This window comes from Sinohyriopsis cumingii, unplaced genomic scaffold, assembly GCF_028554795.1.
Source record: "Sinohyriopsis cumingii isolate HCF-2022 unplaced genomic scaffold, ASM2855479v2 utg001176l, whole genome shotgun sequence".
Lineage (NCBI taxonomy): Eukaryota > Metazoa > Mollusca > Bivalvia > Unionida > Unionidae > Sinohyriopsis > Sinohyriopsis cumingii.
Genome location: NW_028315968.1, coordinates 321110 through 336451, shown reverse-complemented (window position 1 = coordinate 336451; position 15342 = coordinate 321110). Strand labels below are relative to the sequence as shown.

General features: G+C 35.6%; 1 protein-coding gene across 2 annotated transcripts in view; it reads left to right on the top strand.

Annotated features, from left to right (window-relative positions):
- The window catches only part of LOC149772749 (caspase-3-like), a 94218-nt gene that overhangs the window by 20064 nt on the left and 58812 nt on the right, over positions 1-15342 (top strand). For both annotated transcript variants that reach the window (XM_089947288.1, XM_089947287.1), the window contains exons 3-4: positions 88-250; positions 13404-13498. In XM_089947288.1, the coding sequence (XP_089803414.1) occupies positions 88-250; positions 13404-13498 (258 nt within the window). The remainder of the gene's footprint in view (positions 1-87; positions 251-13403; positions 13499-15342) is intronic.

Here is a 15342-nt window from a genome sequence, read left to right as displayed (position 1 = left end):
TGCATCAGGCATTATTTGTTCATGGTATTGTTTAGCTATAACTTTTTTTTCCATTTTAATATTATCTGATTTTTCTTGCTTCATTAGGCAGAGACAACTAATATTAAGAAGATACAGAAAATACTGGATATTGTTCCCAGGCGAGGCAGACAAGCCTTTGAAAAGTTTTACCAGATTTTAATAGACACAACAAATTATGATGCAGCTGCTTTTCTGAGACCAACCCCAACTGTTGAGGAACTTCCACATGGTAGATTGATTTCTAAATTGTATACACTCACCATAAGGCAGAATATATTTTGTTATGATATTGTTCACCTGTTCACTACTAATTTTGTTTCTTAACATCAGTCTGAGTTGTCTGAACCTTTAGTATTCTCACACCATCCTGTTTCTTTGTACCCCAAATGGATTTGAACAACAGAAGGCATCATGGATATAAATGATGCACAGAACTTTGTCATTTTATTCATTGATTTATAAGTTCTAACCTGATTGTTGCCAGTGGGTCCCAGACTCTGTCAACTTCTTGGTATTCTGAATCCAATGGGAGATGTTTAGCAACAGTCATCATATTTGCATGGGTCAGTCTGTGTTTTCAAGCAACAGATGTGATGTAATTCACCATCTTTGAAAATCTCAATAATTCCATAAATTTTGGATTTATATTTCTTTGAATGCATGTACACAAGAGTTCATCCTATTTATCTGTTCAATTTGTTTAAGAAGTATTAAAACTTGACATTGCAAATATTGGACACAGACAACACCCTTTTAACCGAAATAGGCTATTCTAGAAACAAGAAGTAAACAGTCTGTTTGCTTGTTTACTTCAGGAGCTTCTGTTTGTGTTGAAAGTCCAATAATATGACATTGTTAGGGACCCCTTGACGATAATCTGGTTAGAAATTATAAACCAGTGAATGAAAGGACTAAGTTTTATGCATTTTTGTAGCCTTGATGCTTTCCTTTTTAAAATTGGTAGAGGGGTACAAACAAACAGGAGGTGTGGGAATACTACTCCAAAATTTGTATATGGCATGCACTTGGTGTAAGGAAGAATCCTAAAATTTGTGAAGTCAAAAGGTCAGTGATCAAAGTCACCTTGGCTGAAAAAAGAAAAACTGTTTCCAGACAATAACGTGAGTTGTTCATAACCTATAGTTACCAATCTCTGAGTAAGAAGAAAGCTGTTAATTTGGGGGTTCTGAAGGTTAAAGGACAAACTGAAAGAATGTTCTCACAACAACTCAAGTTCTCCACCAGTGTTTCACCTGGGAACAGCAAACTATGAACAGTGTCTCCCCTTGTCCACAAATAAGGTATGCAAAAACATTTAAAGAAATAAATCATTTTTTCCATTACAAGTAATGATAAAAAAGTGCAATTTGAGGAACATACCAACCTCATGTTGATACAACCTTAGCTGGAAACCATGTTCCACCATTTACATATACCATACTCTGTGGATGACTTACCACATGGATTAATAAGGAACCCTATCAGTTCTGGGTGAAAATGTCAAAGGTCAAATTCATTGTCGCAGAAAGAAGAACTGTTCTGCACAGTAACTTGGGTAAGGTACCATTGAAAGTTACCAGAATTCAAAAGTCAAGAAAGAAAAAAAATGGTTTCTGTCCAAAATTTTCAGTAATTCAGTAATTGACCATGTCCCATCACTGATGTTTGTGGATGACTTGTTCACTTTTTTCAAAATGAAGCCTATTGATTTTGGGTTCAAAAGGTCATGGTCACAATGATTGAAAGATACTCAATCTTGTAACTTAATAGCTTTGGTTTAAGACCATGTACATTGATCAAAATATTTGGGAACAGCATGTACTTAAGGTGTGGAAGATGACTATTGATTTTATGGTCAAAGGTCCAGGCCATTTTGGCTCCAAGAACAATTGATTTTGAAGAATGAATTTTGCTCTGGAGTAAGTTCCTTGGCCAAATTTGTTGTTGATGGCTTGAAATTAGAGTAACAAAGAGTGATAACAAACTAGATTCTGTGGCCAAAGGTCAGAGTTCATGATCATCATAAGTGAAATACAAAAATAATGGATTCTGCACATTGAGTTTAGTTCAAGACCATATACCTTGACCAAATATCATGATCCATGAGACCAACTGGTCAGTAATTTCCAGAGTCAACCGTGCTCTGAGCATGCGGGTATAAAGGACCATTAAACACCATATTTGGGTATATAATGTGCCATTGACAGTGCTCCTGATTAATTTTAACCAACTTTTGACATAGAATCAGATTAGTTTAATTTTGTATGCTAGCCATAAAGGAGAGGATATTATGCTGTCCATCCTTCTGTCCAGGTGTATGTCTATTACCAATTTTGTTTTCACACATTATCTCGGGTTGTCCACCATTCGTAACTTCTAAACAGTGTGGATAGCTAGCACTTGCATTAAGGAAGAACCCAGGTCAAAGGTTATTGTAACTGAAATAAGAAATGTGGTTTTTTCTCAGAAGCATAAGTTCATGCATAACATAACCGTACCAGATATTATGGATAGCTTGAAAAATGGGGTAAGGAAGAAAGTTATTGAATTTGGTATCCTATGGTCTGATTTAAAGGCCAGTGCAAGTAAAACTTGAAAAATATTCTCTGCACAATTATTGACCATTTACCCTATTAATTTTAGAGTATAAAGGTCAATCATTATTGTAGCCCATAGAAAAATTGGTTTTGCAGAAACACCTTTGTTCCAGAGTAAGTTCCTTGAGCAAACTTTGTAAATGGTTTCCACTTATAGTAATAAAGAAATTTATGGATTCTAGGTTTTAGGGTCAGATTTCTTAATCATCACAAGTCAGATCAGAAAATAATTTTTCAATACATTAAGTTTAGTTTAAGTCTCTATACCTTAATCAAATGTCAAGGTCATTGAGACCCACTGGTCAGTGATCTCCAGAATCAACCATATGCTACAAGTACCTACACAGAGGACAGTATAAGCATATATTGTGCCATTCACAATCTTCTTGATTATTTTCTAGTTGAATAAATGGCAGGCTCAGCAAATAAGGAAGTCTCTTGTTTCCATGTCAGAAACATTTTTAATCAGATTTAGATGCTAGATCAGTTTTGTTTTAAAATATGGGTTGTTTTTTATATGCCTTCCATAAGACAGATCATATTATGGTAAGATGCCCTCCTTCATTCATCTGTCAGTTACCAATTTAATTTTTGCACCATTTTTCTGGCAGCCATCTTGAAAATCTTGTTATCGTTTCTTTTCCTGAATAGATTATCTTATCAGTATGGAGTTTTCACTCAGAGACTTCTTATAATGTCTAGCTGATCCTAAATAAAAATGATGCCAATGTGACATACGGTATGGCTACCATGGCAGCCATCTTAAAAATCTTGTTATCACAACTCTACTTGAACAGACAGTTATATTGATAAGGGGTTTCCGCCAGATTTTTCTTATATTGTTCAGTTGATCTTAAATGATAATGGTGCCAGTCTGATGTACAGCAAGACCACTACAGCAGTCATCTATTGTTATTGAATGGAAAGTCATAGCTAGAAAATATTGTTATCTCTGTGCCATTCCAAATGGATGGATATGTCAACATGGGGTTTTAACCAATAGACTTTTTACAATACCTACTTGGTCATTAATGAAAATGGTGCCAGTTGTTCACTTAATATGGCTGCCATGACAACTGTCTTAAAAATCTTGTTGCTACTACTTACCCTGAATGGATGATCATTATGATGGGTTTTTTGCCTATTCCTAAGTGAAAATGGAACTGGCCATTGATCCAGTATGGATCTCATGATGATTGTCTTAAAAATCTTACTACTCTCCTTGAACAGATAATGATTGTGACATTGGAGTTTTCACCAAAAGACTTATAATGATGTCTGCCTAATCTGAAATGAAAATCTTACCAAGCTGATATCCAATATGAGTACCATTTCAGCTAATTTGAAAATCTTGTTATTGCTGAAGAATATTAGAGATGGTTTCAACACTCAACAGTTAAAAGGATGATATAGTCACTTTTTGAATTCTATGAAATTCTTTTCACCCTGTGGAGCATCAGTCCCTTCTAGGTACTCTTGTTTGGAATGTTGAATTATGGTAAAGCAGCTACTAAAGCTCATGGCAGTATTTAAATGTGATCTGAACAGTTAAAACAGGTATTGTTAATATTATTGATGGCAGTACTATTTCCATGGTAATAATATTTGATCAATTGATATTTCAGTCCATTGTTACACCACTGGTCACTGTGACCTACATTTCAAATTTTATTAGCTTTTCTTGAGCTCATGACCATTTTTTTAGCCTACAGTAAACATAATTTTACACAAGAAATCTTTAACTCAATGAGGATATGCATCCTGATGAGTACTACACCCTCACCTCAAAAGTAAGTCACTGTGACCCAATTTCACACTTCACTTACCAATGTTACATTCGTGTTTCAACTGTACATATTTGAATCATTAAACCAAATCATTATATGCAGAAGTCTTTGGTACCACATCAGTACTAAAAACATGTGACCTTTGCACGCATTGGGGTGGGGTTCTTCCAATATAATTTAATTAAATTATGATGAAAGTTCCACCCTGGCTTGTGAGATTAGAAAGTTAAATTAGTGACGAGGTAGATTTACAGCTCTGAGCCCCCAGTCAGCAATGCCGATGGTTAAATTATAGAGAGCATGAAGATGAAATTCAATCAATAACAATTTAATAAATTTGATAATTTAAAACGATAACTTCCAATCACTCGTCTTTCCCTCGACCAAGTGACAGCCTAATTCATCACTTGATTTACAGTGTGAGTTCGATTTTCCCCCTGTCCTTGCATCTACTCATCTCTTTCTTTCCCACTAATTCCTTCCTTCTTTCCATTTCTCTAACTCCTCCTTTGTCTCTGTTTCCCTCTCTACTATCTCCTCCAATTCCGCTCCCAGACTGCAACTTCTCCTGACTTCTCTCCTTTCTTCTCCTTTCCTCTGTCTCTCTATCTGAGACTACGGGACCAAACTGTAACTGGTCTGTCCCTCAAAGCTTCCTGTGAAAAACCACAAGGCGTTAACATACGTTTTATCAAATCTCACCTCACACTATATCAACCATTAATCATCAGATAAGCTATCACGGTTTCGGTCATGCATGTGTACACATCGAAATTCCCACACACTTCTTGCAGGTTAAACAATGGCGTAATAACACAATATCAGCGAATTGTCATACAGACATCAATACATTGCGTCAGACAGTATATACACATATATTTAATCTCATCGTACTACAGTCTGACAACAATCAGATGCATGTCTCTACATTACACAAATATTCAACAATGGCAAAATCTATAATCACATGAACACATGTGTTAGTCTACTATAAAATACCCACATAGCGAATTACAATATTAACTCTTATGATGGCTAGCAAGCTATATAATTCTTTACAAATATCAACTCATTTCTTCAAAATATGCAAACATATTAACAAAACAAAGTAATTCTTCATACTACGATTCTAGTAATAATAAAGTATACATACGACCTACAATTAAAATGCAGTCGCATTCCACAAAGACCGAACAAATATCCCACTGACCTTATTTGAAGCTCTCTGTACTTAGAATTTCCCGCTCTAAGATTTTCATGCCAATAATGAATGGCTATTCGGAGTTACGCTAACCTCTCCTCTGGGTAATTTCTCTCAGCGAACTAATTCTTGCCAGAAGACGCAGAGATATCATTCTACCCAAATCAAGGTCTCTCCCCTATCTCGATTCTGATTGGATGGCGCTGTGACCCTGTCCAATTGTCTTAGCGGCCAGTTCAACCTGTCTGTCTGTCTGCAGGGAAAAGAAGTTAAGACACTCCCACTTCTTCGGGCAACTTTTTTTTATCTTGGAAAAACATTTCCACACCTAGGTGATAATTGGCTATCTGTGACTTCGCAACTCCGAGGTCCGGTTCTCCACTTCTAGCCACAACAATCTTTCGTAATGGATTAGTGGTAGTCTGCGGCAATGTTTAACATCAAACAATGGCTTGTCAGAATTACCTTGATTATACATGTTTCAACTGGGGCTACTCTGAGTCGGGGTAAACATGACAAAACATGTCAGTGATTTACATCTAACTTTTTCTGGCTTAAGTTAAAAGATTTTGCATTTATCTCATTACCAAAAGTGTTTTGCCTGCTATGTACCTGCCTTTATAGAATCATGAAATTTGATCAAGGGATGCATTTTGATGAGCACTACTCCTTCTTTCAGAAGTTGTTTATTATGACCCATATTTTACATTTCAGTGACTTATGTGAATTTTTTGGGGGTGTTCATTTTTGCAGGCACCATTCATACTAGAATCACAAGTTGAGGATGGTATGTATCTCTGTTAGTACCAAATCCCTGCAACAAAAGAGGCCTCACTCGCATGCCAGTATTTAATCTTTTATTGGCTTAGGATGAGTTCTTTAGTACAAAAAAGTGGTCCCTCTGACATATATTTGATACTTCACTGACTTTGTTGAAATTATATATTCAATTGAATTTTTGAGGCATTGTTTATGATAAAATAGATGCATATCTGTTCCTTTCAACCAAAGAAGGTCACTGTGACCTTCATGTTATGTTTTTCTAATAAGGGTTAAGTATTTAACTCAAAATCACATATATTTTTTCATGCTGTATTCAGACTATTCAGATGACCTTTCATGACCAGTACAGTTGGAAGTAGAAATAAATATGTGTATTCAGTGGTGACCATATATTGTATTGTATATAAGGTTACCTTCAACAGTTTATGGTTTCTGTACCCAAATAAGTCATTACACCATTTAGCAAGACCATGTGACTTCAAATGAGCAGAGTTAAAAGTATACATTGTAATTAATTCTGACTACTAATAATACCATTAATTCTAATTCATTTGTTGCTGTTGTTGTTTTAGGGTTTAACGCCATTTTCAGCACATGATAGGCTATACATGGCGGCCAGTATTAATGGTGGAGGAAGAACCCGGGAAATTCCCAGAAAGAACCACCGACCCTCGAGAAGCTACTGGCAAGCATTCTCACATACCCACTTTGGCCGAATCTGAGACTCGAACCTACGCAGACAGAGGTGAGATGGCAGTGATCCATAACAGAGAGTGCTTTAGACCACTCGGCCACTCGGGGCCCCACTCTAATTCATTTGTAAAATCTACTTATTTCAGTATGATCACTTTTGATAAATATCTTAGAAAATATATAAATGAAATATGTGACTCAAGAACAAAATTTATAATGCAAGATATGTGTCTAAATATGAATAAAATACAGGAAATAACTTGACTAACTCATATGGTAGGTAGATTGTCAACAAATTTTTACAGTCTGAGAATTCATATTTCTTTTATTGTGTAAATTTTGGATGACAATAAACATGTATAGTAAGTATCATATGTAAAAATTAGGATGTTAATACAGTGTGTATCGACATAGATACAGGAGTATTTGATGTGTGTTTGATTGTGTGTGTGGATGTGTATGCTTATGTAGGTGTATAAGTAACTGCGGTGTTAGGCAGCCTGTGAGTTTTTGGATTTTTGAATATTGCCTTTATTGAGAGGAACTTGAAGGATAAGTACTGTTTAAATTTGAGACCTTCACCTCATAGATGCTAACACAATTAAAATATTCATGAGCATTTGAGGGGACTTAGTTTAATGGGAGGGGACTTAATATAATGGGAGAGGTTTTAGTATAATGGGAGGAGGCTTAGTATAATGGGAGGGGACTTCGTATAATGGGAGGGGACTTAGTATAATGAGAGGGGACTGTTAATATAATGGGAGGGGACTGTTAATAGAATGGGAGGGGACTTAGTATAATGGAGGTGACTGTTAATATAATTATTTTCATTGGGAGACCTGTACTTTGTGCTTATGTGTATGTTGTGGTGGGGGGACCAGAACATTAAAAATAAAAAGTTACTGTAAAATAAATAAAACAATAGATTTTAGAGCAGTGTGAGTATGGCATGAAAGATAAGCTCTATTTCTTTTGTTTTGTCATAGATTTTTTCCTTAAAAGCTATATCCAGGTATAAACCCTGTGTAGTATTGGAGTTAGTCTTAATTGAAAATATTATCTCCCAGAATTTTACAAATTGCATAATTGCTAATTCTTCTAAGTAGATGGACAGGCCAACATTTAGCAGTGTATAGTTATTCCGTTATTTAAATGACACTGGTCTAACTGTTTAAATGGTTGGCATGATGCCTTTCAGAAAATCTGTGTATAACTACTTCTTTTGAATAAATGGTCTTATTGACTAGGATATTTTCACTGAAAATCTTCATAAATTGCAGTAATATATAGCAGGTTCTAAATGAAACTGGTGGTAATCTTACTCCCAGCATGGCATGATAATGGCAATCAAAAAGTTTGCTATAATGCTGTTCCTCTTGTCAGTAAAAAATTCTTTGCAATATTTAATTGGTTCTGAAATGAAGATGGTACACACCTAACCACTACCCTATCTGCACTTTTGTGAGTGATTTTCAAAAACCAGACATAGTTGACCTTGGGGTCAAGTCAGATGTCATTGATTACATTTTTGTACTTCGCTGAGCTTATGAATACTGACTTATATATATTTAAGTGTGTTTTGACATAACTTTGTATATACTTGCATCCCACGGAACAACTTGATAGTCTGTGTTCTGATATTGATATGAGGTCAAAGGTCTTGACTTAGATATTTTTCTTTTAGATGTACTGGCTTGTGAGTATGATAACAAATGGATTTTTATAAGACCGTTTTGTGGATCTGAATGATGCCAGATAAATAATTTTGTTTTTCCCATCAAATTATTAATAATAGATTTAGTCCAACTTAGCATGCAGGTATATTGTGATATTGCATGAAGCATGTTCAGTGATATAATTTTCAGGGTCAAGGGCCATGTCAAAGAATCTTATACTACACTTACGGGGTTTTTCTTCTGATACATTTACAAACCATAATATATTAAGAGTACATCCACTACCTGACAAATTCAGTCCTTCATGTTTGCTTGTAGCAAGAGGAGTACTAAATGTCATCTGTCCATCTAGGTGGAAGTCAGACAAGACTTGGATAGAAGGATTGGTGCCAAATCCCATTTATACTTAACTTACTACATTTGTGCTAAGAAGCAGACTTCAATTTAGACTTGGCAAAACCAATTTCCACTTCTTCTTTTCATTCAAACACTTTAGTTCAGAATGTACACGCTAAGACAGGTTCACAGCATCATTCAAGTGAGAGATTTCACAATTGGTTTAGACTTTACAATGTTTACCTTCATATTCGAGTCCACAGGTCTTCCAGGAAATTCCTAAGATTCACAATCAATGATAGACCACTCTGGTGGCCAGGTGGTTAGAGCGTCCACGTCGGATGTGGGAGGTTGTGGGTTCAAACCCCGGCTGAGTCATACCAAAGACTTAATAAATTGGTAGTAACAGCAGCCTTGCTGGGCGCTCTACATTAAGAGGTTAGTGTTATGACTGGTCGGCCTGGTGTCAGATAATGTGGCTAGGTGGGACATCATGTTGCATGTCTGCAGCATGATGCCCCAGTGCTAGACATCCCTATAAACTGTCACTTTGCAGAGATCAAAGCGATATGACTAAAAAGTTGTTAAAGCTATGTTAAAAATCCAAATCGCACACAATCAATGATATGTTATACCATTGAGTTCAGGGCATTCCATTTTGGTCTGTACAGCAGTTATGGAAAGAGTTGATGTACATCAGAATCACCTCTAAGACCATGAATCCCAACAATGTGGACAGCAATATGCAAAATCATCATTTTTAAGTTATATTCTAGATCAAGACATGAAATTGTTTTATTTCTGCTCCATCTTGGATTCCTTGTCAATAAAGATACATCTGGTATTGTCCCATTCCAAAATTTTACCCATTTTTTATGAAGATCAGAACACGCATAGATGAGGTCTCTCTGCCTTGAAATCATTTAACTGTTGTCTGCTATTTCTGAAAAAATCATACCTCAACCCAATAATCTTTAATCTGTTTGGTATCAATGCAGCAGCTGATTTCATCATTTTGTGCTGCCTGTTTATGAGACCATTTAAGATGGTTCTCTTGTCCTATTGGCAACCAAAGTATTGCTTACCGGATCAAGTGATCCCAGTTATTCAGGGTCCAATCAGTAAATGGGAGAACCTGACCTGGCTTGCAGTTGATCTAAACTTGCAGATTGAGCCAACAGGAATTATGATATGCATGCATGCCAGCAAGGCAGACTGAGGTGTCCACCTCCTGCCTCATTTTGGGAAGTCAGCCTTGAGTGGCCCCATCAGGAATGTTCATTACACATTAGTCTCTTGGAGATGAAGTCCATAGCAAATGCATTTCAGTTGTGGTAGAAGACATATGAAGAGGCTGTTCTCACCCTATCTAACAATTCTACTTTGTTAGGATGTATCAGAAGGCAAGTGGGAACCAAAATCCCCAGTCCTCTGATTTCTGTTTTGGGATTTTCCCAGATGGTGTCATTAACAAAGCCACATCTAACTCTGCTACATCCAGCAGAATCATTTTTTTAGTAGACTCAGTGTCCCAAGAAAATCAGCTGATTCAAATTTAATGGTCTTTTTGCCTTCTGTATTCAGACAAATATCTGCGCCTCCTAGGATGGTTGACCAATTGTGGATCTATTTGCATCAAGGTGGAATGCTTGGCTACATGCTTTTATCTCTGCAAAAGTCCAGGCATCTTTCACACTTTCCATGAACTGGAATGGTCTAAATGTATGTCTTCCCTCCAACTCTGTTTCCAGCATCTAGGAGAAGGAAAGAAAATCATCATGCCATCTGGTTCTGATTGCTCCATGCAAGTGGGAATAAAAGCATGGTTACATGATCTCTGAAATTTAGCAACAGAAATTCCTAGGAAAATCTTGGTCTTTCTTTACCTTCTTAAGCAACTGCAAATGCAGTTTTATCTAAACATGGAATAGTTCGATCTGTCTGCCATGCTCATGTCAAGAAAGCCATCAGGGGATACAGTTCCTAGAGGTGGACAGTATTGCTGGGGAAAGAAAGGCCACCAGATTGAAAGCTCCAGTGGTACTATTGGCAACATGCCACACATTTATGGGTCTAGAATCCCTAAAGAACTAACTCTGTCATTTGAAGAAAATTTATCCTCCATCAGTTTTATAGCCTGCCATTTCATGATCTCATGGATATTTCATCATCTTGGAGTGGATAATGTAGACCATAATAAAGACCTCTCTAAACTTTTTTGATCTTTAATTTGTCTCAACCAAAGGTTTTGACTCTGTGTCTGTAATGGAATCTGCCATAATATTTGATATGGCTGAATACAGAACCTTTTGAAAGTGTCTAGAACCTCCTTGACTCATGTCTCATACAAAACCTGCTCCCTGGTCATTCTGTGTATAACAGATAGTATCGGTGAGATATACACTTTGTCACTTAATCTGAGATGCAGTTATTTCATGATTGTTCAATTCCACTGATGTTGACTCCTGCTTTACTAATTTTGCTCACAGAGCAAATTGGTTCTTTGTTGTGAAATCTCTCAAGGAAAACAGGACCCCAATAGAGCAAAAGATAATCAAACTGATGAGAAGAAAGAGATCTGATCTATTTCTTTTATTGAAAGAAAGGAAAATATCTGAACATAAACTCTGTTGTCATGGTTTATTCACCTTATGTATGAAGAACTTACCCTACATGAAACGAGTTTCATATGTATGTTGACTTATGAGGTTACAGCAGTTCTCATTAGCATTCAGGCATAGCTGTTCCCGAATTGATATTATTCAGGCTATGGAATGTAGGTCAGAGATGACGTTCTGTAGGTTTTATATTAGAGGTCTTTCATCACAAAGGGCTTCGTTTGACCTAGTGGGACCTATAGCAGTTGCACAGTAAGCTACATTCAGCAGCTTTATAATCATGCAGCTACTTAACTTCCTTTGGAAGTGCATCTTGGGGGTGAGGGGCTTTTCCCTAGAAGCCTTGTCCAAACAAATCTATATGCTATCTTTAGCCTGTGCCTCTCAGCCCTCTGACAAGATTTGAAGCAGCTTCATGCACATAATTGAATCAGAGATTGGAACTTGTCTATTTTAAAGAGATATAATTCTCTTCACCTCTTGCCTATTCTAGTTTATTATGAACAGGTAATATATTTGAAAACAAAACCAATTTTTGGAGTAAGTTTTATTTATATGAGACCATTGTACAGTCACACCTGCCCAGCTTTCCCACATTTACACTTTAAAACCTGACAGCATGCATATCTGCTGAAGTATAAATATGAACTAGCACCAGTCTATCCAAGAGGAGATCAATCTTGTTTGACCTCCACCTTAGGGGGCAGATGACTTTTAGTCCTTTTGTTACTAAATACTTGCTTGGGAGGGTTGGAGTTTGGGAGGTAATGATTGTATTCATAATGTGATTGAGTACTTTTATTAAACAAACAAATTTGCAAAAATTAGTGTCTTGTGAACATAATAACTTGGACATAAGGAAATACTTTTTTGTGCAAAATATGATATCTTGGAGTTTCTCAAGATATTAGAGGTTGTTTCAGTCTTTTCTTAGATTGATGGAAATTGTTCATCAGTAGAGCATTTGTCCCTTTGAGGGACTCTTGTTATCAATTCATTATAGTATCACCACTTATTATATCAGATGAAAGTGTGTGTGTGATTTGGATTTTTAACGTAGCTTTAACAGTTTCTCAGTCATATTGCTATGAATTGTCTGCAATGTGGTAGTTTATAGTGATGTCTAGCACTGGGGCATCGTGCTGCAGACATGTAGCATGACATCCCACCCAGTCACATTATCCTGACACCAGGCTGACCAGTCCTAACATTAACCTCTTAATGCTGAGCGCCAGACAAGGTAGCTGTTAGTACCATTATTGTAAGTCTTTGGTATGACTTGGCCGGGGGATCTAACCCATGACCTCCCGCATCCGAGGCGGACAAATCAGAGGAAAGAATGTTCTTTCTTATTGTTTTATTGTATATGCCAGGTCACAGGATGTGTGTATATATGCATATATTTATCTGATGTAATGCTATTTCAGCACAATTCTGGCTATGTGTTGGTAATTTAAAGTTAAGATTTTAAATTTTTTAAAGATTTTATTGTCAAGATCACTACATTTTTTGCTGTTTGATCATATTTACAATGACCACATAAGACTACTACAAGCTGTATAGAGGTGAGCCACGTATTGTATTCTGAGTTGTTTAACTTTCAATTGCTGAAAACTTAGATGCGTTGTGTGATGAATTGCTAAATAAAATAGAAAGTTATCAGTTCATATTTTTAAATTCATTTTCAGACTGGCCAGATGTGGACGCAATGACAGAGGAAATAAAAGTAAGACATTGTAGTCAGTCATCAGAGGTCTACAGAGAAAAATGGAATGATTCAATGGTAAAATCCTAAACATTTTCATCATATTCACTGGTCAAAATAATTTCAGTTGTAATGATGGAATGGTAAAAATCTCTAAATTTTGCAAAATCATGGAATGGTGAAAATCTCTCAATTTTAATCATACAATAATCAAAATCTCTCAATTGTAATCATGCAGTGGTAAAATACTATCACTTAAATCATCTAGTGCTAACGGTCTATAAAATGTAGTCATCAAATGGTCACAATCTACAATCACATGGTAGTTAAAATCTATCAAATGTAGTCATCAAATGGTCACAATCTACAATCACACGGTAGTTAAAATCTATCAAATGTAGTCATCAATGGTCACAGTATGCAATCATACGGTAGTTAAAATCTATCAAATGTAGTCATCAAATGGTTACAATCTACAATCACACGGTAGTTAAAATCTATCAAATGTAGTCATCAGTGGTCATAGTATGCAATCATATGGTAGTTAAAATCTATAAAATGTAATCATCAATGGTTACGATCTACAATCATATGGTAGTTAAAATCTATAAAATGTAATCATCAATGGTCACGATCTACAGTCATATGGTAGTTAAAATCTATAAAATGTAATCATCAATGGTCACGATCTACAATCATACAGTAGTTAAAATCTATCAAATGTAGTCATCAATGGTCACAATCTACAATCATACGGTAGTTAAAATCTATCAAATGTAGTCATCAATGGTCACAATCTACAATCATACAGTAGTTAAAATCTATCAAATGTAGTCATCAATGGTCACAATCTACAATCATACGGTAGTTAAAATCAATCAAATGTAGTCATCAATGGTCACAATCTACAATCATACCGTAGTTAAAATCAATCAAATGTAGTCATCAATGGTCACAATCTACAATCATACGGTAGTTAAAATCTTTCAAATGTAGTTATCAGTGGTCACAATCTACAATCATACAGTAGTTAAAATCTATCAAATGTAGTCATCAATGGTCACGAACTACAATCATACGGTAGTTAAAATCTATAAAATGTAATCATCAATGGTCACAATCTACAATCATACAGTAGTTAAAATCAATAAAATGTAGTCATCAATGGTCACAATCTACAATCATACAGTAGTTAAAATCAGTCAAATGTAATCATCAATGGTCACAATCTACAATCATACAGTAGTTAAAATCTATCAAATGTAGTCATCAATGGTCACAATCTACAATCATACGGTAGTTAAAATCAATCAAATGTAGTCATCAATGGTCATGATCTACGATCATACGGTAGTTAAAATCAGTCATGTGGTAGTTAAAATCAGTCAAATGTAATCATCAATGGTCATGATCTACAATCACACGGTAGTTAAAATCTTTCAAATGTAGTCATTAATGGTCACAATCTACAATCATACAGTAGTTAAAATCTATCAAATGTAGTCATCAAATGGTCACAATCTACAATCATACAGTAGTTAAAATCTATAAAATGTAATCATCAATGGTCACGATCTAGAATCATGCAGTAGTTAAAATCTATAAAATGTAATCATCAATCGTCACGATCTACAATCATACAGTAGTTAAAATCTATCAAATGTAGTCATCAATGGTCACAATCTACAATCATACGGTAGTTAAAATCAATCATGCAGTAGTTACAATCATTCAAATGTAATCATCAGTGGTCATGATCTACAATCACACGATAGTTAAAATCTTTCAAATGTAGTCATCAATGGTCACAATCTACAATCATACAGTAGTTAAAATCTATCATGCGGTAGTTAAATCAGTCAAATGTAATCATCAATGGTCACGATCTACAATCATACGGTAGTTAAAATCAATCAAATGTA